This window comes from Terrapene carolina, unplaced genomic scaffold, assembly GCF_002925995.2.
Source record: "Terrapene carolina triunguis isolate 2854851 unplaced genomic scaffold, T_m_triunguis-2.0 Scaffold580, whole genome shotgun sequence".
Lineage (NCBI taxonomy): Eukaryota > Metazoa > Chordata > Testudines > Emydidae > Terrapene > Terrapene triunguis.
This window is the reverse complement of record NW_020664931.1, coordinates 9,833,859-9,860,696: the sequence shown is the minus strand read 5'-3', so window position 1 is coordinate 9,860,696 and position 26,838 is coordinate 9,833,859. Positions and strand designations below refer to the sequence as shown.

The 26,838-nt window shown below is 41.4% G+C and overlaps 1 protein-coding gene across 1 annotated transcript in view; it reads right to left on the bottom strand.

Moving 5' to 3' along the window:
• TRIO (trio Rho guanine nucleotide exchange factor) overlaps positions 1-26,838 on the bottom strand; it is a 307,445-nt gene that overhangs the window by 239,061 nt on the left and 41,546 nt on the right. The window contains exon 8 of the mRNA XM_029913308.1: positions 21,447-21,677. Within this exon, the coding sequence (XP_029769168.1) occupies positions 21,447-21,677 (231 nt within the window). The remainder of the gene's footprint in view (positions 1-21,446; positions 21,678-26,838) is intronic.

The window sequence follows — 26,838 nt, the reverse complement described above, 5'->3', positions numbered from 1 at the left end:
TCTTTCCAACTTCAGTTCCTATATTAATCTCTGTTGCAGTGAGGTATCCGGTATAGCTTCCCAGAGAGTCACTTGGTTCCACAGCTAATATTGCAAATATGTCAGTAAGGATTCAGTTGAGGAAGTTGACTGCTTGTAGAGATGTAATCACTTTTAAATGTGAGTAATCCTGCCAATAACAGTTCTGCCTATCCCCTGCTAGAGTTGTCAATGGGGCCTTCTGGGCAACAGTGTACCATCTGAGCTAAAGGAGCCACTCCATTAGCTTGCTGCAGTAGTAACCTTTTAACTTTTTATGCTGAATAGCCACAGCCCTACCCTGAGCAGAGTTTTGGCTCCAGTAAGGAAGATCCAGAGACCCCACTAGGGACTAGACTGCTGTGACTGAATGTACATGGAAGGCACTCCAATATTATGGTGAGGGGGAGCAGTATAAGACCTTCAGATAGGGAAGGACAGAGACCCATATTGCAATACCATGTGTTACACAAACACTATCCAAAGTTGTGCTTAACAGTAGTAGTCTCAAAGGGCCTACCCTGGATATATGCTTACAGTATCAGGTCTTCTGACAACCTAGTCTTGACATAGGAGCTTTATAACACCAGTATGTCACTTGCTATTGTATTTGAATTAGTGTGGCTGTGAAATTACGGTTTTTATTAAGGGCAGAGAGGAACTATTTTAAAACTGCTTGTTAGTAGGACTTTGCAGTCAAGTATCTTATAATTTATGCACCAGCCTCCCCCTCCCCCCCCCAAAGCTTAAATACAAAATTATGTTCAGACTTTTAGTAATTAAAAACCATCTACCCCATAAGGTGTTTGCTAATAGAAAAGGTAGTAAGTTCAGTTTGCTCTTGTGCATTAAGGACAAAGGAGGTGATGTTTACTAGATGTCCTGGTTACAGTTTAGAAGAATGAAATTTCTTGTTTTCACAGGATCCAGGAACACATGCTTGTGCACCCACCTTGTTGTGAAGCAATTAAGTTTGCTACAAGACTTTTTTCATTTGGAATATTGTAATTTATTAGTTTGTCAAACCAAAATAATATCAGCATTGAGGTACTTTGTACATGCATCATGTTATTTTCCAAAACACCTTTGGAAGATGTAACCTCTCTCCTTTTTACTCTGACACTAGAGCAATATGAATGACAGTATGAAAATATATAACTGAAAATGTACAATGTTCTATTTGATGCTGCCATTTGCATGTATCTGGTTCCAGCAGCATTATAGATTTAAGATCTTTAGGAAAGAGACTGTCTTGTTTAGCATCTGTAAAGCGCACACTATTATGATGCCCAATCCTGCCTGGGGCCTCTGAACAAAACCTATGAACAGTAATAGTTAAACAAAGTACAAGCTGTATGATGCATCCCTGATATTTTCTTTTAAGGAGTGTTTTAGGAACATACAACCGTCCTGAGGGAGGTAATATAGGAAAGTGGGTGGGATGCTAGACTTGAAGTCAAGTGGGTCCAATTCCTCACCCTGCCACTGACTAAACTTGCTCTGTAACTTTGGGCAAGTCACTTAATCTGTCTCCCTTTTACCATCTGTAAAATGGAGGTAAAGCCGAACTGCTTTTGGCTCCAGAGATAGAACGTGTCATAACTGCTAAGTATCATTGTTATCAACCGTTTCTTTTTTCAGTTATTTTGCTATGTATATTCTGGGCAGGATTTGTTTCATACACACAATGGAAGTGTACCTAACATTCTTGCACATTTTTAAAAATAAGATTAATTAAAATTTCTAGCCTTTGTGTTATGTGTTTTGTTTATGTATTCATTTAATTTCTGTATTTATATCTCTTACGTTTATATCCTTATTGGTTTTCAACACTGCATAAAATAGTTAACTGAAGAGCAAAAGCTATTCAATTTCTTATAGATTTGTACAAGTCACTGAAACTTTGTGGAAAAAACTGATTTAATGTACAAGGTGTCTATTGATTCATAGTATTTCCACATTCTTTGATCACTCTTAATGCAGTAGTCTAATCACAATTTCTGATTTAGTCAGCTGAAGAATATTTAAATCACTTTAACCCATACTGTATTCTGAAGTATCAAGGCGCTTACAGTAATAAGCGACCTCTATTTCTCTCACCTCTTCCCATAACTGCTCTCCTTTTATTGTTTTCCTTTAAAGTAGCTAATTCACAGAACATTCACATTTGGAATCAGAGGAAGTTAAATGGAAAAAATATTTCACTTGCATTGAATTCTGAAACTTTTAAGAGGTCCTTTTGATTGTGATGTGTTAAACTGCTAAAATTATAAGATATCAGTTTAAATTTTCAGGGGTTTTCCTGATCATCCTTGCAGCTAGGGGGGTTGGTAGGGAATGTGTGATCTGGGTCTTTAGCAGTCAGCGTGCAAAGAATTAGGTTAGAGCAAGGTGGGGTAAACTATGCCTTGCCACCTTAAGGAGCAGCCAGTTTTCTCTGGTTTTGGTTCGTGTGTGTTAGGGTTTGGGATTCTGAGAAGTAAAGTAGTGTTATGTTGCAACCTTCCAGAAAGAGGGGTTTTTTTTATGGTTTTACTGAACTTCTCTGTCCATGAACATAACACTAATATCCCCTGGAGTTCTGTTTAATGAGATTGCACTGCAAAGGGAAATGATTTAATGCATTATTTAAATATTTATCTTTTTTTCCACAAGCATTGATTTCAAATGAGATTGATGACTGTGTAAAAATAGTAATTTAGAAATGTGTTACTGTAATTTTAGATCAAAATTTGTAATTAACTGCATTATAAAACCTCTTTTTAAAAAAATGCTACTATTGGTAAAGGCTTTTATTTGAATTTTATATAACTGTTTTAGGCAATAAACCAAATATTGAAAGTTATGGCCCAAATCCTGCAAACAGGTACACAAGTTTAAACATATGCATAGTTCTATTGACATCAATGGACTTCTTACCTAAAATTTAACCATGCTCAAGTGTTTGCAGCAATTGGAGCAAAAAATTATTAAATTTAATATTATTTATTAAAAACTTTGTGGTATACATTCTTTGTCACTTCAAAACAAAATCAATTCTGTTTTACCTATGAAAAGTTATTTAGACTTTCAAAACATTAACCAACTTATTGTGAACTTAATACGCATATAAATTTTTTTCAAAAATAGGACCCTGAAGTTTAGCTCTGAAGCCAAGAATTCAACATGGAAGATGGGATTTTTCTTAAGCACCTAGATAACTTATTATTGAAGCACAAGTCCCATGACTTGAAGCTGAAAGACCTAATGTGTGACTACAGCCTGGTCAAAGCATTTCTGCTTTCTTGTGGAAACTCAATGTATCAAAGCAGCACAAGGGTTATTTGCTTATCAATTTTCTATGTGTGTTACTCCCACACTGAGGATGTTATTGAGGTCCTGGATTTCTCTTTATCAACACTGATAAGCACTTCAAATGTGCATTTCCTTGGTAGAAAATAACTCTGTAAAACCTTATATTTTACTAGCAATTAGGAAACCATGTATCCACTTTAGCAAGTTAAGACTGTAATATGCAGAGGTGTCTAAGTGATTAGCTACATGTAAATAAAAAATGTGATTAAATTGAAAAAAATCACTTTATTTATGCCTGTACTCTGTTCATTTTTACAGTACTTCAACCACCACCTGAAAAGAGCAAGGTAACTTTTATAAAAGCTTCAAAAAGGGAGTCTGAGTAAATGATCAGAAGTGTTTATCAGTGCATTATAAACACAACTCCATTGGAGAACGCTTGATTTACGATTTCCCTATTCACGTCAAAATTTCAGGTTCAGCAGCAAGTTTTAATACTCCAAGCCCCCTGAGGAAGTCGCTATTTTAAAAATACTCCTGGGTTACAAAAGTTTCCAATACTTTTCTAGGATCAGCAGACATTTCTTTACACACAAAAACAGACAGTAACTCCCTTCCCATACTTTATCACATTTGTTGTGTTGACATTCATATTACAAATACAATATTTTTCTAATCCTGTAAATAAATATGCATGGCATTTATTGAACACTCATTTGCTGGTACTTCTAAAATCAACACTAACCACTCTCCCGTTTATCTTTTTTCCACACATTTTTATGCTTTGTTACCAAGAGACCAAGTTAGGCCAGTACTTATACCTTTCATTAAGAAAATGCTGTTAAATCAAAGAAATGGAAATATGCTTATGTATGAGAGTTTTCCCTATCATTCTAGCTATTTCCCCCACTATTTTATGAGACATTCCTACATCATTCATAAAAATCCATCCGTTCAGCCTTATCTGCACCACTGATCTTTTTTTTTATTTCCATACTGAACATTCAGTGCACCTTATGGTATTTAAGATATACATGTGCAATATTTTCATGTTGAGATGGTATGCATTCCTTTCCAATTTGTTGCTCTCATCCTTAAGGAATCTGGAACTTTGATAATTAAATATAAACCTTTAAATTTAAAAAAGTTAACAATATCCAAATGAGATACTTTAAATAAAATAAAATAAATAAATGGAGTACGTATTGCATTTATGTCAGATATTCACAAAATCTTAGGTCTGCTGATCCATACAAGCCTTTTGGTTGAGAGGGCAAGACACACTGTTTGTCCAAGGAACCACAAAGCACACAGCAAGGTGCATGAGTGTGGTGGCCCCCCAAAGAGTCTCCTTCAAGCACAGGAGGACGACACTAAGTGAAGATATTAAGAATGCAATGATTCATCAGTGCCTTGAAGCCTTCTACAACAACTAGATATTAAGCCTATGTTGCTTAGTGCATTATATATAGTAGCATACATACAGACCAAACTTGTGTTCTCAAATCTACGTACAATTGAAGTCATTCTCAGTTGACAGTATGTCTATACTACGAAATTAGGTCAATTTAATAGAAGTCGATTTTTTAGAAATCGATTTGATACAGTCGATTGTGTGTCCCCCCACTAAGCGCATTAAGTCGGCGATGTGTGTCCACAGTACCGAGGCTAGCGTTGACTTTTGGAGCGTTGCACTGTGGTAGCTATCCCACAGTTCCCGCAGTCTCCACCACACATTGGAATTCTGGGTTGAGCTCCCAATGCCTGATGGGGCAAAAACATTGTCGCGAGTGGGTCTGGGTACATGTCGTCAGGCCTCCCTCCCTCCATGAAAGCAACGGCAAAAAATCGTTTCTTGCCTTTTTTCCTGGGTTACCCGTGCAGACGACATAGCACGGCAAGCATGGAGCCCACTCAGCTCACTGTCATCGTATGTCTCCTGGGTGCTGATGGCAGATGCAGTACTGCAGTGCTACACAGCAGCATCCCCTTGCCTTGCGGATGGCAGACGGTACAATACGGCTGCTAGCCATCATCGTCATCCCATGGGTGCTCCTGGTCGACCTTGGTTAGGTTGGTTGGGGGCGCCTGGGCAGACATGGGTGCTCCTGGCCGGCCTCGGTGAGGTCAGTCGGGGGGGCGCCTGGACAAAAATGGGAATGACTCCAGGTCATTCTCTTCTTTAAGTTTCGTCTAATGGAGATTCAGTCCTGCCTGGAATATCATGCCAGCTGGAGGCTTCTGCCTCAGGTTGCTCTCCCAGTTGGCAGCACCGCGTGGTCGCACCTACCCCAGCCTACCCCTTACTCCCATGGCTCATGAACCCTGGACAGTAGTAAGGAACAGTTCAACTATAGGCTGAGCAAGTGCATAATGGTGGTAGAATGTGCCTTTGGACATTTAAAAGCTCGCTGGCACAGTTTACTGACTCGGATAGACCTCAGCGAAACCAATATTCCCATCGTTATTACTGCTTGCTGTGTGCTCCACAATATCTGTGAGAGTAAGGGGGAGACGTTTATGGCGGGGTGGGAGGTTGAGGCAAATCGCCTGGCCGCTGATTACGCGCAGCCAGACACCAGGGCGGTTAGAAGAGCACAGCAGGGTGCGCTGTGCATCAAAGCAGCTTTGAAAACCAGTTTCATGACTGGCCAGGCTACGGTGTGAAAGTTCTGTTTATTTCTCCTTGATGAAAACCCGCCCCCTTGGTTCACTCTACTTCCCTGTAAGCCAAACGCCCTCCCCTCTCCCCTTTGATTTCCGCTTGCAGAGGCAATAAAGTCATTGTTGTTTCAAATTCATGCATTCTTTATTAATTCGTCACACAAATGGGGGGATAACTGCCAAGGTAGCCCGGGAGGGGTAGGGAAGGAGGGAAGCACAGGGGTGGGGTAGTTGTAGGGGCACCTCCTAGAATGGCATGCAGCTCATCATAGAAGCAGCATGTCTGGGGCTCTGACCTGGAGCGGCTGTTTGCCTCTCTGGTAGGCTTTACGCGGCACTGCTGCGGGTCCCTGTTATAACCTCTGTCCTTCATGCCCTTGGAGATTTTTTTCAATATTCCAGCATTTTGTCTTTTGGAACGGAGTTCGGATAGCACGAATTCATCTCCCCATACAGCGATCAGATGCAGAACCTCCCGTTTGGTCCATGCTGGAGCTCTTTTGCGATTCTGGGACTCCATGGTCACCTGTGCTGATCAGCTTGCCACGGTGGCCAAACAGGAAATGAAATTCAAAAGTTCGCGGGGCTTTTCCTGTCTACCTGGCCAGTGCATCTGAGTTGAGAGTGCTGTCCAGAGCGGTCACAATGGAGCACTCTGGGATAGCTCCCGGAGGCCAGTACCGTCGAATTGCGTCCACACTACCCCAAATTCGACCCAGCAGGGTCGATTTCAGTGCTAATCCCCTTGTCGGGGAGGAGTACAGAAATTGATTTGAAGAGCCCTTTAAGTCGACAAAAATGGCTTCATCGTGTGGACGGGTTAAATCGATCTAACGCTGCTAAATTCGACCTAAACTCATAGTGTAGACCAGAGCTCAGTTCCCACCCCTGCTTGTATAAGGCACTCTCAGCACCTTGCAAAATCAGATCCTTCTTCCTTTAACTGGAATAAACTGATGTCCCTCACCCTCATGCATTTTCTGGTGGATTTAAACAAATTCAGATTCCTGGGGACAACCCTCACCATGAAGTCAGATTGTATTTCTTGTCAAATAAGTGAACTTGGGTGGTCAAACTATTTGATAGTGCCCCTTCCAAGTTTCCAAAGATAAGTTGATGACAAAAGAGTAATCCATTCATCTACCAAATTCATTCAGAACCAGTTGGCTCTTATTATCGCTACTGTATTTAGATGAAACCTAGTCTTAGGCCACAGGGACACTCACTTGAAGCCACAAATAAACAAACAAATGAATTAAAACTTCAAATTTCTCTTACACCTCACATAGACGAATGTTATCAGACTGAGTGCACTCTTCTTAATTTGGACTGCAGTGACATTTGTTACAGGCTGTGCAGAAATCTTGGTTAACAAGCAGCTCCTTCAGCTAACAAGCTACTATTTTCTCCTATTTCCCCTTCTTAGCAGGGCCTAGGCTACTTTAAGATAACAATATGCATCACATCTCTAATCAAAATAAAGTTCGGTTACTGTGAAAAATAAGCAATGCTTCATGATTGGGCTGTGATTCACTTTTCAATCACATAACCATTTGGGTCACAAAGGTAGACCACTAGTTCATTTAGTCCTTCCAACCTAACTGTAGCAGGATTAATTTGATTATCTCAGAACCACCTCTGGGAGAGAGCCTACTTTTTAATAATTGGTAATAATAAATACTATGCAATAACGATGGCCTTGCCTTGAAATATAATGGGTTACTGCTGCTAGATTGCTGAAATCCTGCTATGTGATGGAATGCACAGACCATTTGTCTTTTCTAGACTGAACATGCCCATTTCAACCCATTTTTCGGTTTCATTTTCCAGACCTTTCATTGTTTTGTTGTGCTGCTGAGATCTCCCCAGTTTTTTCTTCCTCACCTCCCCCAAATTATTTTGTCATTTGTTTGCTACAAATAAAACACAGAATAAACGTTAAATTTGCAGAATGTCTGCCCATTTAAAGAAGTCTAGAGTTTTCCAATAAACTAAGCCTAACAACTGCAGTGAAACCCTTTCCCATAGCAATTAGAAAAGGCAGGAGGCACCTTCATGTCCCACAATAGTCACATAATTAAGTTGTGACACAATGAAGGTAATCACCATTTCAGGTCTGACTTTCCATATCCAATACGAAACTAACAAGAGTGGTGCTCCCTTTTAAAAAAGATTCATTGAGCAATCGTCCCTGTAGGGGAGTCAGAGAAAGCAGGAAGAGCAACCACGCCCAGCATATACACAGGTCAAAACGCTAGCCAAAGCAAATACATATTTAAGAGGAAATGCAAGAAAAACTCTAATTTCTTTCTGGCATATAAACTATTAACATCCATTTTCAAACCAAAGTATTATTAAATATTTTATTAACCAAACTTCAGTAAATGTGTCCAGCAACAAGAATTTACCCTCTCTGGCATAACTCTTTTCTGCCAGGTATTTTGTCCACCACTACTTTCAATTTCATGGTCTTTTTCTTTCAACGCAGCTGAAAGAAACTGTAATTCGCCCAGAAGTGCAGCCTGCTGCATTTTATTACATAGAAGCCTTCTTGGTCAAAGCCAGCTCCATTTTTCTGCCCTAAGTAACCTGGTTGACAACCTGAGATCAAGGAAATTTTATTCCCCTTCGAGTGTCTCCCAGTGTTCTCTAGTCAGTCTTGATAATTTGCCTGTTTTTTCCATGAGCCAAAATTAAATAGTTTGTTTAATTTTAAACAATCTGTTCCTTTATTAGTACCTTTTGATTAACTGATTGTCTTTTTTTTTTAATCCTATTAATATTACATGCTAGTAAAATAAGCTAGGATTGCTGTGAAAGATTAGAGAAAAACCTACTTATCCAGTGTACTTGGTGCATTCAAGAATACTTTGTGTATGATCAATTTCACTTGCATGACCAGTTCCCCAGTTTTTGGGGGATTCTTTACACAGCAATAGGTGAGAAACAATTTAGAAATGGAAACTTGTGATTGAAGGGGAACTCGGGGCCAAGTGCAGAAACTGAAACTGTGCTGAACTAGTTCTCAAACATGATGTTTTCAGTTGATAATGTCTCTAATGGTCACAAGCATCACAGCTATTCTACTTTGTCCTTATTGGACAGTTAAAATTTGCATGTTCTTGGGCATTTACTTCATTGTTCACCATCTCCAACTCTAGTCTTTTCTGTAATTACAGGAAGTTCTTGACCAGGAAGCCAGCACGCAGCAGCTTTAGTCCTGATTAAACCTCACCTGATGATAGTTGCACTTCACAACAGAACATTATTCTGTTTACACCTACTCAGGCCACCACATTCTAGCAAAAGAGTTCAGTGTTGCCTTCAGTGAAGGACAACACCTGGAATTGCTACTTCAGACACAAAAGCCATAAGAGTTAGAACACCAGTGACACTGGGTCACAGTCAAATGAACCTCTCTCACAGCTAAATATTAGCACCTAAATACCAGTGTGCAGGGACACTAGACTAGCTGATCAGTCTACACAATTTTATTTGTTATCCTTTGGTCTGGTTTAGCATTATGGTAAACAATGGAGTGTCCACAATTTTACAAACACTCAAGTAGTTGCCTGCAGAAGAGTGTTTTAAACATTTTGGATACCACTATCTGAGTTAAGAAAAACTTCCTACCAAGTCATTCTCCACCTTTAGTGGTTTTTCTTTTCCTTTCTTTCTTTCTTTTTTTTTGGGCGGGGGTATAGTTTTCATTTTTAGGTACTCCAAAGCACCATTACTGATCTTGGCTTTATATAGTCTATTAGAGTACTTGCATTTTGGCAGCTACACTATAATTGCTGGCTTATTCAACTGTGTTCTTTATATGAATGTTTCTTTCTACAGTCCCTGAGCCACAATTGCATGTCTTCAGTTCATCTCATTTTAACTGGTTTCCATCTCTATTTTTGCATATCAAGGTGGGGTATTATCCACATTTCCTGCCAAACATTTGCAACCCCACTAAGTTAGTGATCTCAGCTATTTTAGTTTTAATCACTATTTCACCACAGAGTAACAATGAACCACATGCAACAAGCTTCCTCTGTTATCCGTGTTGACATCTCAGTTTTCTGTTCAGTTAAAATGCTCTCATATGAACATGCGTTGCCCCGAAGTATAGTATCTCCACTGTTTTTTAAAGGGACATTTGATTCTATCTCCAGATCATCCTGATCCAAGAAAAGAACGTAAACACTCCCTACAGGAAAAAGCAGGAGAGACCAGAGGGATGAAACAAATGTACAACTTCCTTCATACTGAGTTAGGAAAGTTGAAAGGGCTAGATTGGAAATAACCTAGCATAAGAGTTGATAATTCAAGACGGCAGTAGGGTTTTGGAGAGCAAATAATTTTCATTATTATGAATTACATTTTGAAAGACAAGCATACTCTGCAGCTAGGAAACATTGAAAATTCTTATTGTCCAGAGGTCTGGTACAAGTGTAAATGCTACCTGAGCACATAAGGATAAATTTTCCTGTCCACTGGACAAGGACAAAAGGGAAGGCAAAGGGTGGGCTCAGCAACATAATGCAGTATCAACGAGCTTCCTGTCAGAGTGGACTTTGTTCATATGGTACTCCTGGGGGAATTCTGCGCCAAAAAATTAAAAATTCTGCGCACAATGTTTTTGAATCCTGCCAAATTCTGCACATTTTATTTGTCAAAATAACACTATATAATCGTGTCAGTTTCAATTATTTTGGCAAATTCAAAATACCTGTCAGCAAATATGTCTATAACAATATAAAAACAAAGAGAAGTACTTATGGCACCTTAGAGACTAATAAATTTATTGGGGCATAAGCTTTCGTGGGCTAAAACCCACTTCATCAGATGCATGGAGTGGAAAATACATATACACAGTACATGAAAAGATGGACGTTGTTTTACTAAGTGGGGGGTCAGTTCTAATGAGACAATTCAATTAAAGTGGGCTATTATCAACAGGAGGAAAAATCACTTTTGTAGTGGTAATCAGGGTGGCCCATTTCAAACAGTTGACAAGAAGGTGTGAGTAACAGTAGGGGGAAATTAGCATGGGGAAATTAGTTTTTAGTTTTTGTAGTGACCCATCTGCTCCCAGTCTTTATTCAGGCCTAATTTGATGCTGTCCAGTTTGCAAATTAATTCCAGTTCTGCAGTTTCTCGTTGGAGTCTGTTTTTGAAGTTATTTTTGTTGAAGAACTGCCACTTTTAGGTCTGTTATTGAGTGTCCAGGGAGGTTGAAGTGTTCTCTGACTGGTTTTTGAATGTTATAATTCTTGACATCTGATTTGTGTCCATTTATTCTTTTGCGTAGAGACTGTCCGGTTTGGCCAATGTACATGGCAGAGGGGTATTGCTGGCAAATGGCCAAACCTGACAGTCTCAGACCTCTTGCCTCCCAGAGGCCAGCTGCTGGGACTCCCCCGGCCCGGAAACTCACACCCCTTCCCCCCACAGTCCAGCCACGCCCCCCACAGCCCAAACACTCAGATCCTCCACCCCTAAGAGGCCAGCTGTTGCCCCCTCCAGGCCAGACACTCACACCCCCTACCCCGCAGGGGCCAGCTGTGGCCCCCCAGGCCTTCACACCCTCTACCCCCCAGAGCCCAGGGATCCAGAGGGAGAAACAGCCTGATGCTGGGTCCCGGGCCTGCATGGAGTTTCCTATGCATCGCTGCCTCCTTCCTTCAGGGCATGCTGAGAACTGCAGCTGCTGGAAACCCTCCAGTTTCCTCCCCCGCCAGCCTTGTCTTCTATTTGCAAGCTGGGCTCTGCCCAGGTCCAGCAGCCCCTAGTGGTGGCCAACATCTCTGCAGCCCATTTCTGTGGAAGGAAAAGAAAATTCTACGTGCACAACGTTAATTTCTGCAAAAGTCTGCATTGCACAGTGGTGCAGAATTCCCCTAGGAGTAAACATGGACTATATGGGAGTGGTGCCAAAATAACTTGGCAGCATTGGGTCAGAGGAAAAATTTGCTGGGCAGAACAACAAAACTCAGTTGCCAGTCAGCTAAAAGAAGATAGGTCTAGCAGACATTATCCAAATGCCTTTCGGTAAGTGGATCAACACAGGAAGAGTTGTGTGCCGAGCTTCACTTTGAACATGCTGTCTGTTACTGCCCTGATCAGAGATCTCTGGCACCTGGAGGTGCAAGAGATTAGATTTGGAGTTTTTAGCTGAAATAATATAGTTTAAAGGCAAGTACTGTTTCTAGGGAAGGCAAGCAACAGATCAATTTTCCAGCTAAGCCAGAGTAAGCTGTATAGCAACTTCTAAAGCTTTACTAACTTAGTAGTAGGTTTGATTATTTTTTAACATATTATGTAAGTTGAGAATTTGCCCAGGTGGAATCAAGCTCCACCGGTGGAAACTGCAACTTTCCTCATCTACATTGTGAATTTGCAGTAATGCAACTACAATGGTAGCTGGCCATCCTTTTCTGGAATTGGGGCAAATTCACAACTTGGCCAAGGCCCAAGAGTGAGAAGAAAGCATGCAAAACTACAGGCCCCAGCCAGATCATTCAAAGACAGTTTGATAATGCTCATCTAGCTTGTAAACTAGATCTGTGCATAGTGCGTTCCTCTACTAGCACAGCCTCCTATGGAGGGTTCATTGTAACTGAGTCCACCAGTATTTTCTTACTGCTCTTTTCATACCGCTAGAGAACAGCCTGACAGGGCTAGAATGCGCCTATATTTGGGTCCCATACCCTTGATTTTGGTTTTTCTTCTTCTCCATAATATCAGCCACTAATGGAACTAGTTTTGGGGAGGAAGGAAAGATGAGGTGTGTGTGATGATTTCAAGCAAACAGGTGGGTGCCAACAACATTAACAGAAATCAACTAATAAAATCTGCTGCCAGATTTTGAAGGCTAAATCTTGAGAGTTCTACAGAGACTGAGCTGTATTTAGTTTTGAGAAATGCATTAACTACGATGAATAAACTTGTCACAAGTCTGTTTTCTACCCACGTACATTCATGGCTCTCTGCAGCTGTGTGTGACATCTAAGGCTACATTTATATCACGGAGGTCATGGAAATCACAGACTCTGGGACTTCCAGAGACCTCCGGGACATTCTCTGCTTCAGCCCCAGGAGCTGCAGGACTCTGGAGCTGGCAGCCAGCAGGCCCCTTGCAGGGTTCCAGCAACAGGCGACAGCAGCGACAGGGGGCCCCCTGCAAGGTTCCAGCTGCCACGGGCAGAGGGGGAACCCCCCCCAGCTCCCAGCCACAAGGGTGGCGGGGAAACCATGGAGCTGCTGCAGCAAAGTCACAGACAGCTCACGGCTTCCGTGAACTTTTGTTTATTGCCCGTGACCTGTCCGTGACTTTTACTAAAAATAACCATGACAAAATCTTAGCCTTAATGATGACTTGTAGCTCTTTGTACGGCTGAACAGCAGCAATTTCTGATCTCCACCTTACATCAGTAAGCAATATAAATAGCATAGATATGTCTCTTCATACATAAACTAAAATCTTTCCCTCCCTGCATTTCTCTATTCCTCATCCTTTTGTCTGATCTCTGAACTTGATAATGAGATAACACTCACCCTGTCAAGGGGAAGAGATGTAGCCAATGATTTTAGTTTATTATCCATTTGTTGTACGATGTTAGGATTAACTAATATGTCATATTATATCTATATTCATTGTATGTTAAATAGCGTTAATTTTTAGGATTATAGAAGTGTAAGACTGATCATTATTTAGAGGGAATCATGTATTAGATATTAGTAAAAAAGGCTGAAATGCAAGACCTGTAGGCTGAGGCCTGCAAGATTTTAGCTAAGCTATTTTAGGCCTTGGAGATAAGAAATGCTGACATAAGTAAATGACTGAGGAATAACCCGTTGCCCTAAGATTATGGGGAAAGAGGTACCAAGTCGTAATATTGCGAAAATGTAGCCGGAAGATTAATTTTAAATCATAAAAATGCTGTAAAAGCACATCTGTTTCCAACATGTGTCTTAACCACAGGATACAGGTGGTGCATCAATGCTACTGAGAATAAAGAGAACGAACATACACAGCCTATAGAATTTGGGGTAACTTATGTTTCTAGGTGACACAGACCAATAAGGAAAAAAGAGGGTTGGCACTTTCACGTACATGCGCAGAATGTACGTATAGACAGAATCACAATATAAAAAGGGGTGCCCAGTGCGGGAAAATTGAGCTTCCTATGGGAGAATTCCAGCAGGGACCATCCCCGTATTGATGATCAATACATGAGAGAGCATCAGATTCTAACATTATCTAGGAGAATGTGAGTATGTCTGTAGTTATAACTGGTGCATGGATCTATTTAGGAGTTGTATATGCTGTGACATTCATAATTTTGTTGGCAGCTTTAATAAAATAGATAAACGAGAGTGGACCTTGTTCTTGAATATGTTGGTTGCCTATGGTTTCATGTGTTCCTATGACCCCCTGATCTAAAACACGCGGAGGTAACTCTATTGAGCTTGAAACTGTAGCCACCAGAGCCGAACCCTCAATCATGTAATAACAGTACTAAAATTAACTTTAAATAAAATAAATATAAATATATAAATAAGGCTAATGTCTACCTCTTATTTAAGAACATCTGTTGTAAAATGTGCATTTAAATTTTACTACTGCATTTAATTCTCTACTATTCTTGGTCAGATCCTTTCCTTTATCATAGTCTTCTACCTATTGCAAAAAACCCAGACAAAACCAAAAAAACCCTTTCTACCAATATAAAGCACCAATTTTAATTGTGTTGCTGCCTCAGCTGAATTTTGCACCCATTGCCAGACCCATCCAAGGTGCATAGTTTGTTTTACTCCCAACAGCTCATATCCAGTATTTTGTGAAAGGCAGGTGTATGTGAGAATTTCATTTACAAGTCATTTTTTTAATCTTAATCAACATGCAACTCAGTACGCATAATACAATGGAATGTGTGGCCAAATCTCCAAGTTAACCCCATAATCACTAGCTATTGATTTATGAACAGATTTATATCAACTAAAATCCACTTTCAGTAAAACTTAATCTATCTCTTTTGTAACAGAAACTATAAGCATAAACATGGCCTAATTTCTTTGTCAATTTGGGTTAAAGATGACTAATGAGTCTCTTTGCTGTGCAATACTTTCTGTATAGTTCTTTTCAGAAACAAGATAGTCTGCTTCAGCCACACTTCTGTGAATTTCTTTATCTCATTCTGAATCTCTTATCGATTCAATTTTTCTGATCTAGATTTGGCTTCACATTGCCGTTTGCTCTAAAACTGCTCTAAAACTGTGCCACCATAAACAAATAACCTGCCCTGTGTGTTCTGAACTGTATGGTATTGAAGTGAACTGCTCATAAATTGTCAGAAGAAGTGTCTACACATTAAATGAGAATCGTACTTTGTTCTACAGATTGACAACGATTGGCAGTTGCTACAGAGTAATACTCAATGACCCTTCCCTCCTCTCACCCCCAAGCACAGTACCCAAAGACAAAAAAGCCGAGTGTGGTATTCCTACTACAGCACTTCCTTCCAGCCTTGAAGCAACCAACCTTGCCAAAGAACAGAATGCCTATTCCCTGTGCTGTGCAGCCACACTGCAGTGCCAACTTCATCTTGGAATACTGGCTTTTGATTACATCCATTTACAATTGTTTCTGTTAAGGCTAATGAGCACATAGATCTGCACAGACAAATTAAGAACTTCAGTCCTCTACAGGTACTATACTTATTGGGTCTGGGCAGTGCTGGAGTACACCAAACCCCTAAAATACCACTAGTCCTGCCAGGTGGACCGTGACTCTGAGACAAGCACTGTAGGTATTTCAGCAGCTAGGCTTTGCAAGCGCTAGCCCTGGTGGGTCCCAATGACCACTCAGACGCATGGCTAAGTGACATCATACTTTACTAGAGTGGGCAGGAGAGGGAAGCCTGTGTATTAGGTACCCTAGGTACAAAGGCTTAAACAGTTACAGTTCCAAGTGAGCAATAGCAGGCTCTTGTTTGGGCCTCTCAGTTCAGCCCAACTGATCATCAGGGCTCTTCAGGCTCAGTACTGTGGTGCCCAGTCCTGTCTCTATTCAAGCAAACAGGAGCTTGCAGATTTCCAGGTCAGGGTCTCTTAGTGGTGTCTCTCTCATTGGGGCCTCTCTGTACTGGTTCCCTGCCCAGCCACTGCTGCTCCCCCAGATAAGAGCCTCATAGGCCTACAAACAACTGTAAATGTCCAGCTGCCGCAGCCTGTTCCACACATGGCTCTGCACACAATTCTTAGGGACTCCCCTCTGCATCTGGCTTCTCTGCAGCTCCTGACTAGCCATGCAGCTGCTGCTTCCCAACAGAACCCTGCCACTTCCTGGCCCAGGACCCTTACCTGGCCCAGGGAATAGGAAAATGTAGCCATGCCTTACCCAAAAGTTTCCTTTCTTGGAGTAATGAGGTCCCCAAATGCATGACATTGGGCTTTCTGCTCTATGCAGCCTAGGAGGCAGAACAAACCTGTCAGAGGCAGAATAAGTGTGACTTCACCTCTAAGAGACTACCAATTGAGACACCTTCATATCCTAGGAAAATTAACCACTTCATCAGTAAGAAATACTAAGCATTAAGATTATATAGAACAATCCACCTTCAGAGCAAGGAATTCAACTAATACATTTTGAGTGCCAATTACTAATTCTGTATCTTTTCTCCATTAACAGCCCATTTGGAGTGGGGTGGATCTGTGGACCATTACTCCAAGAAAGGAAATGTTCAGTTCAGGCACAGACAAATGTCCCTATTCATTATGATGGCTACAGATCCATGACACTGGGATTTTCATAGCAGCATTCACTCTGAGGGAAAGATGTGGGGTGAGGATTATATACAATTATGTACAGATGCAAAAGGAAATAGCACTTACTTGATAGTTACTGGGATACTAAAATGAGGAGCACCCTTCAGATGAAGGCAACATAAGATGATACCCCGTCACAGGGACATACAGTTATACCAGACCCTCTGAGGCCCCTTGCTGGAGGCCTCCTCGCCCTGCCACACCCTGCCCCAAAAAAGGGCAGTGAAGAGGGTCCTTCAAGCTACCTAGAGTGGCTGTGTGGGATACAGCCAATCAGGACCCATCAGGCTAATATAAGAAGAGCTGCAGGGCCAGAGAGACTTCAGTCCCTTGCTGGTGAGGTAGGAATGTGGATGAGATGTGGCTGGCTGACAGAACTACAGAACCCCGGACAGGGCATCGCTGCCAGAAGCCGGGGAGAGCGAGAAGGAGCCATGAGTTGGTTGCTGGGACAACATTATTACAAGGCCCTGAGATAAGGGGGAAGACATCGCGGAGCCATGGGGAAGTGGCCCAGGGAATTAGAGAAGCCGTGCAATATAGTTAAAGGGACACAGCAGATGTCTGCTACCTACAGGGTCCCGGGGCTGGGACCCAGAGTAGTGGGCGGGCCTGGGTTCCCCCATTAGCCACTGAGGGACAGTGGCCTGGACACTGAGGCACCCCAGAGTGGGAACTGAACTATAGTGGCCCAGCTGGAGAGCTGTAGCCAGGAAGCCCAGGAGGGCGAAGACATTGTCTCCAGGGAGGGAGCCCTGGGGCATTGCTCTATCCCAGAGCAGGGCCAATCTGAGAGAGAGAGCACAAGCACATGCACTTGGCCAAGAGGGCGCTCATGAGAGGTGAGTGTACCCCGTTACAGTCCCGCCTATCGAATATGAAGACAGTATGAACCAAGTGGCTGCTTTACAGATTTCCTCATATAAGGCGTTGTATTTTTTTGTCCATGAAGCTGCCACAGCTGTGAGCTCTGACAGTGGAAGATGGAGTTATGCTTTTTGACTTGCACACTTCTCATACACAATACCTCGGCCACCTGTCAATGGTGGATTTGGAAGCCTGTTTTCCCTTTGACGTCAGATAATAAAGCACAAAGCGTCTGTCTTTCTGACAAATGCTGTGCAGTGAATATATATTTTGAAGAGCTCTGCAGACATCCAAATTATGCCATAATTTCTCTTTGGGGTGAGATGGAGCTGGACAGAAGGATGCAAGAACAATTTCATGAGCTCTATGGAGCCTGAAGTTAATCTTTAGTGTGAAGGCAGGGATGGTTCAAAGTACTTCAGCTTTATGTAAGATGCAGTACTGTGGTTCCAGGAACCAAGCGCCCAACTCAGATTCTCTGCAAACAGACATGATTGCTACCAAAACGATCACTTTAATGGTTACAAAGTAATGAGACATCTTTACAAGTGATTAAATTGGAGGGCCTGTAACAGCACTGGGAACCAGGTAATATCCCATAAGAGAACTCTAGGCACTTCAGGAGGATGTAGAAGAGATGCTGCTCTCATAAGAAAAACATTGGCTATCTGGGTAAGATGAAATCCACCACTTGCCTAATTTCTTAAGGATGCTTGACAAAGCAGCAACTTGATCTTGGAGCGTCTGTACTGCCAGGGCTAGCCAAAGTCCATCTTGAATAAACTCAAGAACTGTGGTAATGATGCAAATGTAGGGACAAGACTGGGTATGAATGGGAGAGCCTCAGCCAGGCCATTGGATGGCCTGAATTAGAAGATTTGTTTATGGAAGCTAAAACTGTGGATATTACCTCTCTGAATAACCTTTTCGGCTTAAGAGACTCTGTTCAAGAACCACGTAGCTAGGCTAGACTGTCTGGATTCTGATGCATGAGTGGCCCCATGTAATATCATATCCGTTCTGGATGGAAAGCAGATAGGAAATCTTTGAATCATGTCAAAGAGACCAGAGAACAAAGGCATCATTGGCCAGAATGGGTATATCGGAATTACCAGTGCTGCTTGTCTCCTGAATTCCTTTTGGCCATCTTTACTACAAGGCATCTGCTGCCTTGGCTTTGTGATCCCATCAGAAAAAGAAGAACCTGAAACCTTGTGATGAAGGTGGTAGGCAAACCCATCGACTGTTGGGAAACCAAAATCCTTTACCAGGAGACTGAACACCTGTGGATGCAATTACCATTCTGGATGATCCAACTTTGCCTGCTGAGCCAGTTGGCCATAACATTCAATTTTACCTTTGATGTGAAGGGAGGGAGTAGACTGCAAACTGTTCTCTGCCCAAGTTGACGACAAGGTGAATTTCTTTTTTGCAGCACTGTAGACCTTGCTCCCCTTTGTCTGTAGACAAATGACACGACTGAGGTGTTGTCTATCATGATCAGCATGAGGGAAGTCCCAGTATGGGACCAAAGCTGTGAGACCACATTGCAATGCCCTGAGTTCTTGTCAGTTTATGCTGTGCGTGCTCTCTTGTTTCAGATCCTTTGGATAGTCCTTGATTCCATGTAAGCACACCATCCCTCTAGGCGGACATCTGTGGTGATAACTGTCCTGACCCATTCTCCTATTGGAAAACCCAACTTCAATCTGCTTGGACTTGTCCACCATCTGAGTGACCTGAGAATCCTCCTGGGGAGAGAGACCTTTTCTGAGGAGTAGATGAGAGATACTTGGAAGAAGGATAAGAGGACACTCCAGTGGCCTCATGTGAGCAATAGCCCACTAAAAATATCCACATGGGAGACCACTGATCCCAGAAGAGAAAGGAGTGTAGCAATGGGTAGTCTCCATTGAAAGGTTGACTATTTTGAAAAGTTTTCTCAGCGTCTCCTGTCTTTCATGCAATAAAGTCAGTCGCCCTCAACCTTTCCAGACTACTGTACCCCTGTCAGGAGTCTGATTTGTCTTGTGCCCCCACCCCCCAAGCTTCATCTCACTTAAAGACTTCTTGCTTACAAAAATCAGGCATACAAAATATAAAAGTATCACAGCACACCATTACTGAAAAATTGCTTACGTTCCCATTTTTACCATATAATTCTAAAATAAATCAAATGAAATGTAAATACATTGAAATGTAAGTACTTAGTATATAGAGCACTATAAAGTCATTTTCTGTATGAAATTTTAGTTTGTACTGACTTTGATAGTACTTTTTGTGTAGGTAGCCTGTTACTAAAACTAGGCAAATATCTAGATGAGTGATGTACCCCCGAAAGATCTCTGTGTACTCCCAGAGATACAAGTACCCCTGGTTGAGAACCACTGCAGTAAGGAACATTGTAGAATTTTGAAGAAGATGGGGGACACACGGAGACTGAATTAACAGACTCAAATCACAAAACCGTGCTTCGCAGCAACCTTATCACTTGGGTATTGCCATCTATGACTGACTCAGGACAGAGGTCACCCAGGAGAGGGTAGACAGAGCAACTCTCAGATAGCACTACATGCATGTTTTGTAAGCTTTTGCAGTGCTGATCCTAAACCAAAGGCCAAGGACAGGTATTTGTAGTGTTGTGTACTTAGAGAAAACAGCCTATTGAATCAGGATACAGAGACAGGCAGACTTCCCAGTGACTCTCTTCCCAGGAGAAAGGCAGAGGCAGACCAAATCTGGCAGTTTCTCCGAGGTGGAGCCACATCTCCCTTGCCTGTCTAACAGGACTGGCCGGCCTCCAAGGCTGCACAGGAGCAGAACTCCCAATGTCTAGGATCTATGGACCTCATTCTGAATAAGAAAGGAGCTGATAGAAGTTGTAGTCTCTTGCTTAGCAAATCCATCACAGTACTGTCTAAATCAGGCACAGCTGATAGCACATTTATTTTTGGATTGACTGTCAATTCTAGGGCACTGTTTAATTGTTGAACAAAAAAACAAGCTACTGTCTTGGTGGTCTAAGCACAGCTGAGCGTTAGAAGGTCCTCAACTGCAAGCTAGGATCCACCAGCTACAAACGTGGCCTTGGTTAAGTCACAACCTCTTCAATTCAATTTCCTGATCCATAAAATGGGAGATAAGTGTAATCTATGTTCACAGGGGTATCTCTCTAATGTGCTTTGAGCATTTTAGCACTACATAAGTTTCAAGTATCCTCATCAATTATTGTAAGTGGTAACCTGTAGGTGAGTCATTAAACTGGAGTGACTTTTGCTTCTCATAGATGGCTATCCGGGAGAAAGTTAAAGATGGCCTCTATTTTTCAAAATAGACAGAGAAACCTTGTGTTCTCATCAGTGTTCTACTTCTCAAAAAAACCCTGACTCATTCCCTAAGATGTATGTAAGCTATGCATCTCAACTTCCATGCTTCCTCACGGCATCACTGCTCGACCATTACCAATAATTCAATGCTGTCATTACTGTAAGCTGAAACGTTCTATATGACATAAAAAAACAGCACAAATGAATACCGAATAGTGGGTTGCTAGATACTACAGATTTGTAGCTGTGGGATTTTGCCAACAGTATGCTTTATACCAGAAAATTTATTTCCATCTACCTTTTCATTTTCTTCTAGATTGAGTCTGTGCCTATGACTGGTAACATTGGGCTTGGATTTTCTAATTTATACCGGAATTGCTTGTTTTTAATTATTTTCTCATCTTTGTTAATAGTGTATTTGGTCACAAACACTAACATCAGGAGACTGGAACTAACCTGTTGGACATCCTGTTGAAAAACACAGAGCTGAAGCCGTTGGTGCAGGCGGACCTTCCGATGCTGCCAAATGTTCTCCAGTTGTCGCTGGTGGTGCAGTACTTCATGGATGACATCCAGGACATGATGCACTGCCTTGGAGTAGTTAGCAGAAGCTGTTAACGAGTCAGAGCTTCCAGGAGTCAAAGGTCGCTGAAGTTTGTCAAGTAACGACTTCCCATCTTGGCTCACCTGACCGGCAAGAAGGATGAACAATTAAGTTTCTGTTCGAAAGCTCATTAATGAACAACGTATACTACAAAATTATACAGAACAGATTAATTAAATACATGGCAGCAAGCACTCTCCACCTTTCTAATCCCAGAATGGGAACACACTGCTGTTACAACAGATAATGCAGAGAAAACTTACATATATGATGTCCACTGTATGCATTAAGTTACTGTTCTGAAACAGTAGCCTACCAATAAAGCTAATCTTCCTAGTGACTTGTCAATAAGAGTCAAAGTGATGTGAGTTAAGGACAAAGTTGGTTTTAACTGAATTCTGTTGATTTTGCATGCTTAAGTCAAAGTTTGCTATTACTTGTGACTTAACATTAGAATAAGATGTTATCAGAGCCGGAGTGCTTCTATGAAGCATAATGTTGAGAAATACACGACAAATCTTGCTACATTTTAACCCGTAGTACTGATATCAGAGTATGAGGTTAATTCTATTAGTTTTATCTTGATTCTACCCAACAATTAAAGTGCAAAATAATTTCAAAAGAACACAGCAACTTATTTGGTTTAGTCTCACTAGCTGAAGAAAAAGCAGCAATGATCAAATAAAGAGGTAATTAATTACTTTTAATTAATGTTGAATATTCATTCTTTTAGTCCTTAAGAACTTAATTTTCAAGATTAATTCCAATTAAGATGCTGTCATTTGTAGGAAGAATTTGGTGCAGTGCTCTGACAGCCCACAACTGTACTATTGTGAAAAGAACGCCTTCCAATTGTGAAGTAAGAAAAAAAGACATCTCTCGTTCAATAAGAATCAGACTTTAGAGACAGTTAAGACCTAATATCTCAAATCCAACCCAATCTAGAGATGGTACAGGGTTCTTCCCTATTGTGAGTTTTCTAATATTCCACAGCCTTGCAGAGTTTCAGAGGTTCTCTCTTTTCCCAGTAATTAAACAGGGCAGCATTTTATCTTTATTCCCACACACACGCCTTACCTATTTGAGTGGTTATGTTTAAACACAAAATATTGTAATATGGCCAAAGAAAGTACATTTGAAAATATGAATATCCTACAAAGTAAAGTAGGATAGAAAATGGACATCTATATATGCAGCAAAAATTGGTAATTCAGTAGATGACACTTTTCCTTCTTAACCAGTAACTCAATTAATGACCCAGAACAATGTTAGAGACTGGGTTTTTTCTTGCAGGTACGTCAAGAAAGTAAGGCCCGGATTTTTTTTTTTTTTTAAAGTAGAGTGTCCACAAGAAACTTTCCATAAAATTAGGATGTTAGCCCCTGTGTTCTGACCTAATTTATTATTCTGGTAACCATAGACCTATGAACTTTTTTCCTTGTAAAGTAACAAGGGAAAGTATTCTTCACATCCTGTCCCGGACTATTGTGCATAGTTACTGTGAGGTGATAAATAATTAATATGTTCCACCTTATTCATAGATTCCAGGGCCAAAAGGGACCACCGATCATCTAGTCTTACATCCTGAATAACACAGGCCAAAGAACTTCCCCAAAATAATTCATCAGGTAGATCTTTTACAAAAACATACAATCATGATTTTAAAAGTGTCAGTGAGAGAGAATCCACCAGGACCTTTGATAAATTGTTCCAGTGGCTAATTATTCTCATTGTTAAAAATTTATGCCTTCCTTATTTCCACTCTGAATTTGTCTAGCTTCAGTTTCCAGCCATTGTATCGTGTTATACCTCTCTCTGCTAGACTGAAGAACCTATTTTTAAATATTGTTCCCCCACATAGATATTTACAGACTGATCAAGTCACTCCCTTAACCTTCTTTTTATTATGCTAGACTAAAGGAGTTCAATTTATTTGTCACTAGAAGGCATGTTTTCTAATCCTTTCATCATTCTTGTAGCTTTTCTCTGAACCCTTGGAAATTTATCAACATCCTTCTTGAATTGTGGGCACCAGAACTGGACACAGCAGTGGTCACACCACCGCCAATTACAGCGGTAAAATAACTTCTTGCTTCTACTCAAGATTCCCATTTATGCATCCCAGGATCGCATTAGCTCTTTTGGCAACAAGATCACACCAGGAGCTCATGTTCAGCTGATTATCCACTACAATCCCCACTGCTTCCCAGGAAAGAGTTCCCAATCCTGTAAGTATGGCCTACATCGGGGTGGGCAAACTTTTTGGCCCCAGGGCCACATCAGGGTAACGAAACTGTATGGAGGGCCAGGTAGGGAAGGCTGTGCCTCCCCAAACAGCCTGGCTCCCGGCCCCTATCTGCCCCCTCCCACTTCCTGCCCCCGACTGACCCCCTCAAAACCCCAAACCCATCCAACCCCCCCTGCTCCTTGTCCCCTGATTATCCCCTCCCAGGATCCCCCGCCCCTAACTGCCCCCCTGGGACCCCACCCCTTTTCCAACCCTCCTCCCCCCCCGCTCCCTGTCCCCTGAGTGCCCTGACCCCTATCCACACCGCTGCCCCCTGACAGGCCCCCCAAGACTCCCACGCCTATCCAACCCCCCCTGTTCCCCATCCCCAAACCTCTGCCCCATCCAACACTCCCCGCCCCCTTACCATGCTGCTCAGAGCAGCAGGAGCTCGCAGCCCGCCACGCTGCCCGGTAGGAGCAGCATGCCAGAGCGCTGGTGCGGCATGGCGAGCTGAGGCTGCAGGGGAGGGAGGACAGCATGGGAGGGTCCAGGGGCTAGCCTCCCCGGCCGGGAACTCAAAAGCCAGTCAGGAAAGTCCCACGGGCCAGATGTGGCCCGTGGGCCGTAGTTTGCCCACCGCTGGCCTACATTCTTTGTTCCTAGAAATGTACATTTATATTTAGCCATATTAAAATGTATACTGTTTGCTTGATCCCAGTTTACAATCATTCTGAATCAGTGGTCTGGCCTCTTCATTATTTACACCTCCCTCAATTTGTACATTAACTGCAAAATTGATCAGTGATGACTTTGTTTCCTTCCAGGTCATTGATAAAAATGTTAAACAGCGTTGCACAAAGAACCAATTCCTGCGGAACCCCTCTGGAAACACCTGGTTTGATGATGATTCTCCATTTACAATCACATGTTGAGACTATCAGTTAGCCAGTTTTTAATCCACTGTATGCATGCCACGTTAATTTTATAAGATTCTAGTTTTAGCAATAGCTACATTTCAGTGATTGGGCATACAATGATCCAAATGTATAGCCAATATCTGAGTTTATGTTCATTAGACACTGTGGGATTCTTCCTACTAAAGGATACTGTAATTAGTATCTCAAATTTGCAAGGTACAATCAAGGCTTAGAAGGAAGTTTAGTTTTGAAGTTGGTTACAAAGTAGGGAAAATGTACATCTATTTGTCAACACATTATAAGTGTAATACTTAAAAAAATGGTCAATCACAAATGCTGGAATTAATATATTTCCCCCTCTTCCCATAATTCATTCATCCTAAAGTGACTGAAGTATATGCTATAATCCAGTTATTTTATTGTTTTTTTAAAAGGTAAATTAACAGATTATCATTTAGTACACTAAGGCTGTCTCTACACTACGCACCTTATAGTGGCACGGTTGTGCCGTTACAGCAGTGCCACTGAAAGGTACGCAGTGTAGCTGCTCTTTACAATAAAACCACCCCCAATCAGGGGCGGTAGCTTTGTCGGCGGGAAAGCATCTCCCGCCAACAAAGCACTGTCCACACCGGCTCTTTCTCCGGTAAAACTTTTGTCGGTCATGGGTGTGGTATTTTTCACACCCCGACCGACAAAAGTTTTACCAACAAAAGTGCAGTGTAGACATAACCTAAAACTCAAGGTTCTCACATACATATACATCACCCATTAACAACTACTGGATTGACATCTGTGTTAAAGGAAGGTAAAGCTGAACTCTTTCTGTTGAGTAACAAGCTCTTGATGGTACCATGGCATCGCCACACTGATCATGTGTGAACATTCTGCATCCAGGTATTGGTTCTGCATTCCAGGTACTGTCAGTTCTTCATCACATTGAGGCGGGAATTGCTGTTGTGATGAAGTCTCGCCTCATTTATTTCAAGGGATTCTGTAAAGGTACCTAGCTGTACTCAAGTTGAAAACATAGGATTTCAACTTCCGGTCTCAGGCAAAAATTCCACATATTTTGCCTGAGTAAAGTCTTGCCTACAAAGGATATATAGTCTAATTCATTTTTCCTACTCATCGCCATCAGGTACGATAGCACCAAAAGACTAAAATGACAGACTATTCAATTTTGCCACTGCTTTGGTTAGCAAGGAATAAGATGTTCAAGTGAAGTTTCATTTACTTGCAATGTTTCATAATTAACTCAAGAAGAAAAACTAATTTTGTTTTGCTTCAAGACTTTATTGCTCTTTACATGTATGAATATCATTTCACAATTCGCCCTGTTGCCCTATCCTACACCATAAAGTGCTTTCATTTGAGTTAGCAGGAATACTGAGTCTAGGGTTTCACTCTCTTTTTTTTCCTTTTTTTTTCTTTTTAAAACGAGGATCCACTGTATGACTGAAAGAGCTTGAAGGAATCGGGTTTTTAAACATTTCAAAGGAAGTTTCTTTTCTTGGGAGGCCAGGTGTTAAAAACTAAAGAAACTAAGTCTTAAACACACTAAAACTTCTATCAAATGCTCAGGTTTGTCGTAAGTAACAACCTCAACCATTCTCCTTTCCTCCAAGGAGTCTTTCAGCACAAAACAGGGAAATCAAGGTATGTTTTACACAAAGAAAGAGAACTTGTGAACCCCGTTCAATTCAGCCAAGTCCAAAGGGAAGTATCGGATATAAATAAAAGAATCTTGGCCCCACATTTAAAATGAGACAATCATTAATATCACATAATTAACTTGTAATTACTTTTCATCTTATGTTGCTTAATTTCTGCATTTCATTCAGACAGTAAAACTAAACCATCACCAGCATTAGGCAGAGTTTTGTAGTGTTTGAGTTCTACACTAAATGAGAATTTTTGTTCTTGAAAGTAGTATTTTTAAAAAATTCCTTTTATCATCAGTATCCTCAATTCATTCACTTTTGTAACACCTCACCCAAGCTCCTTCAAAAAAAAAAAAAAAAAAAAAAAGTTCTCCAGAAGCACATAATACACATTGACACTAAAGGAGATGGAGTGAGAAAGACTGAACAGAAA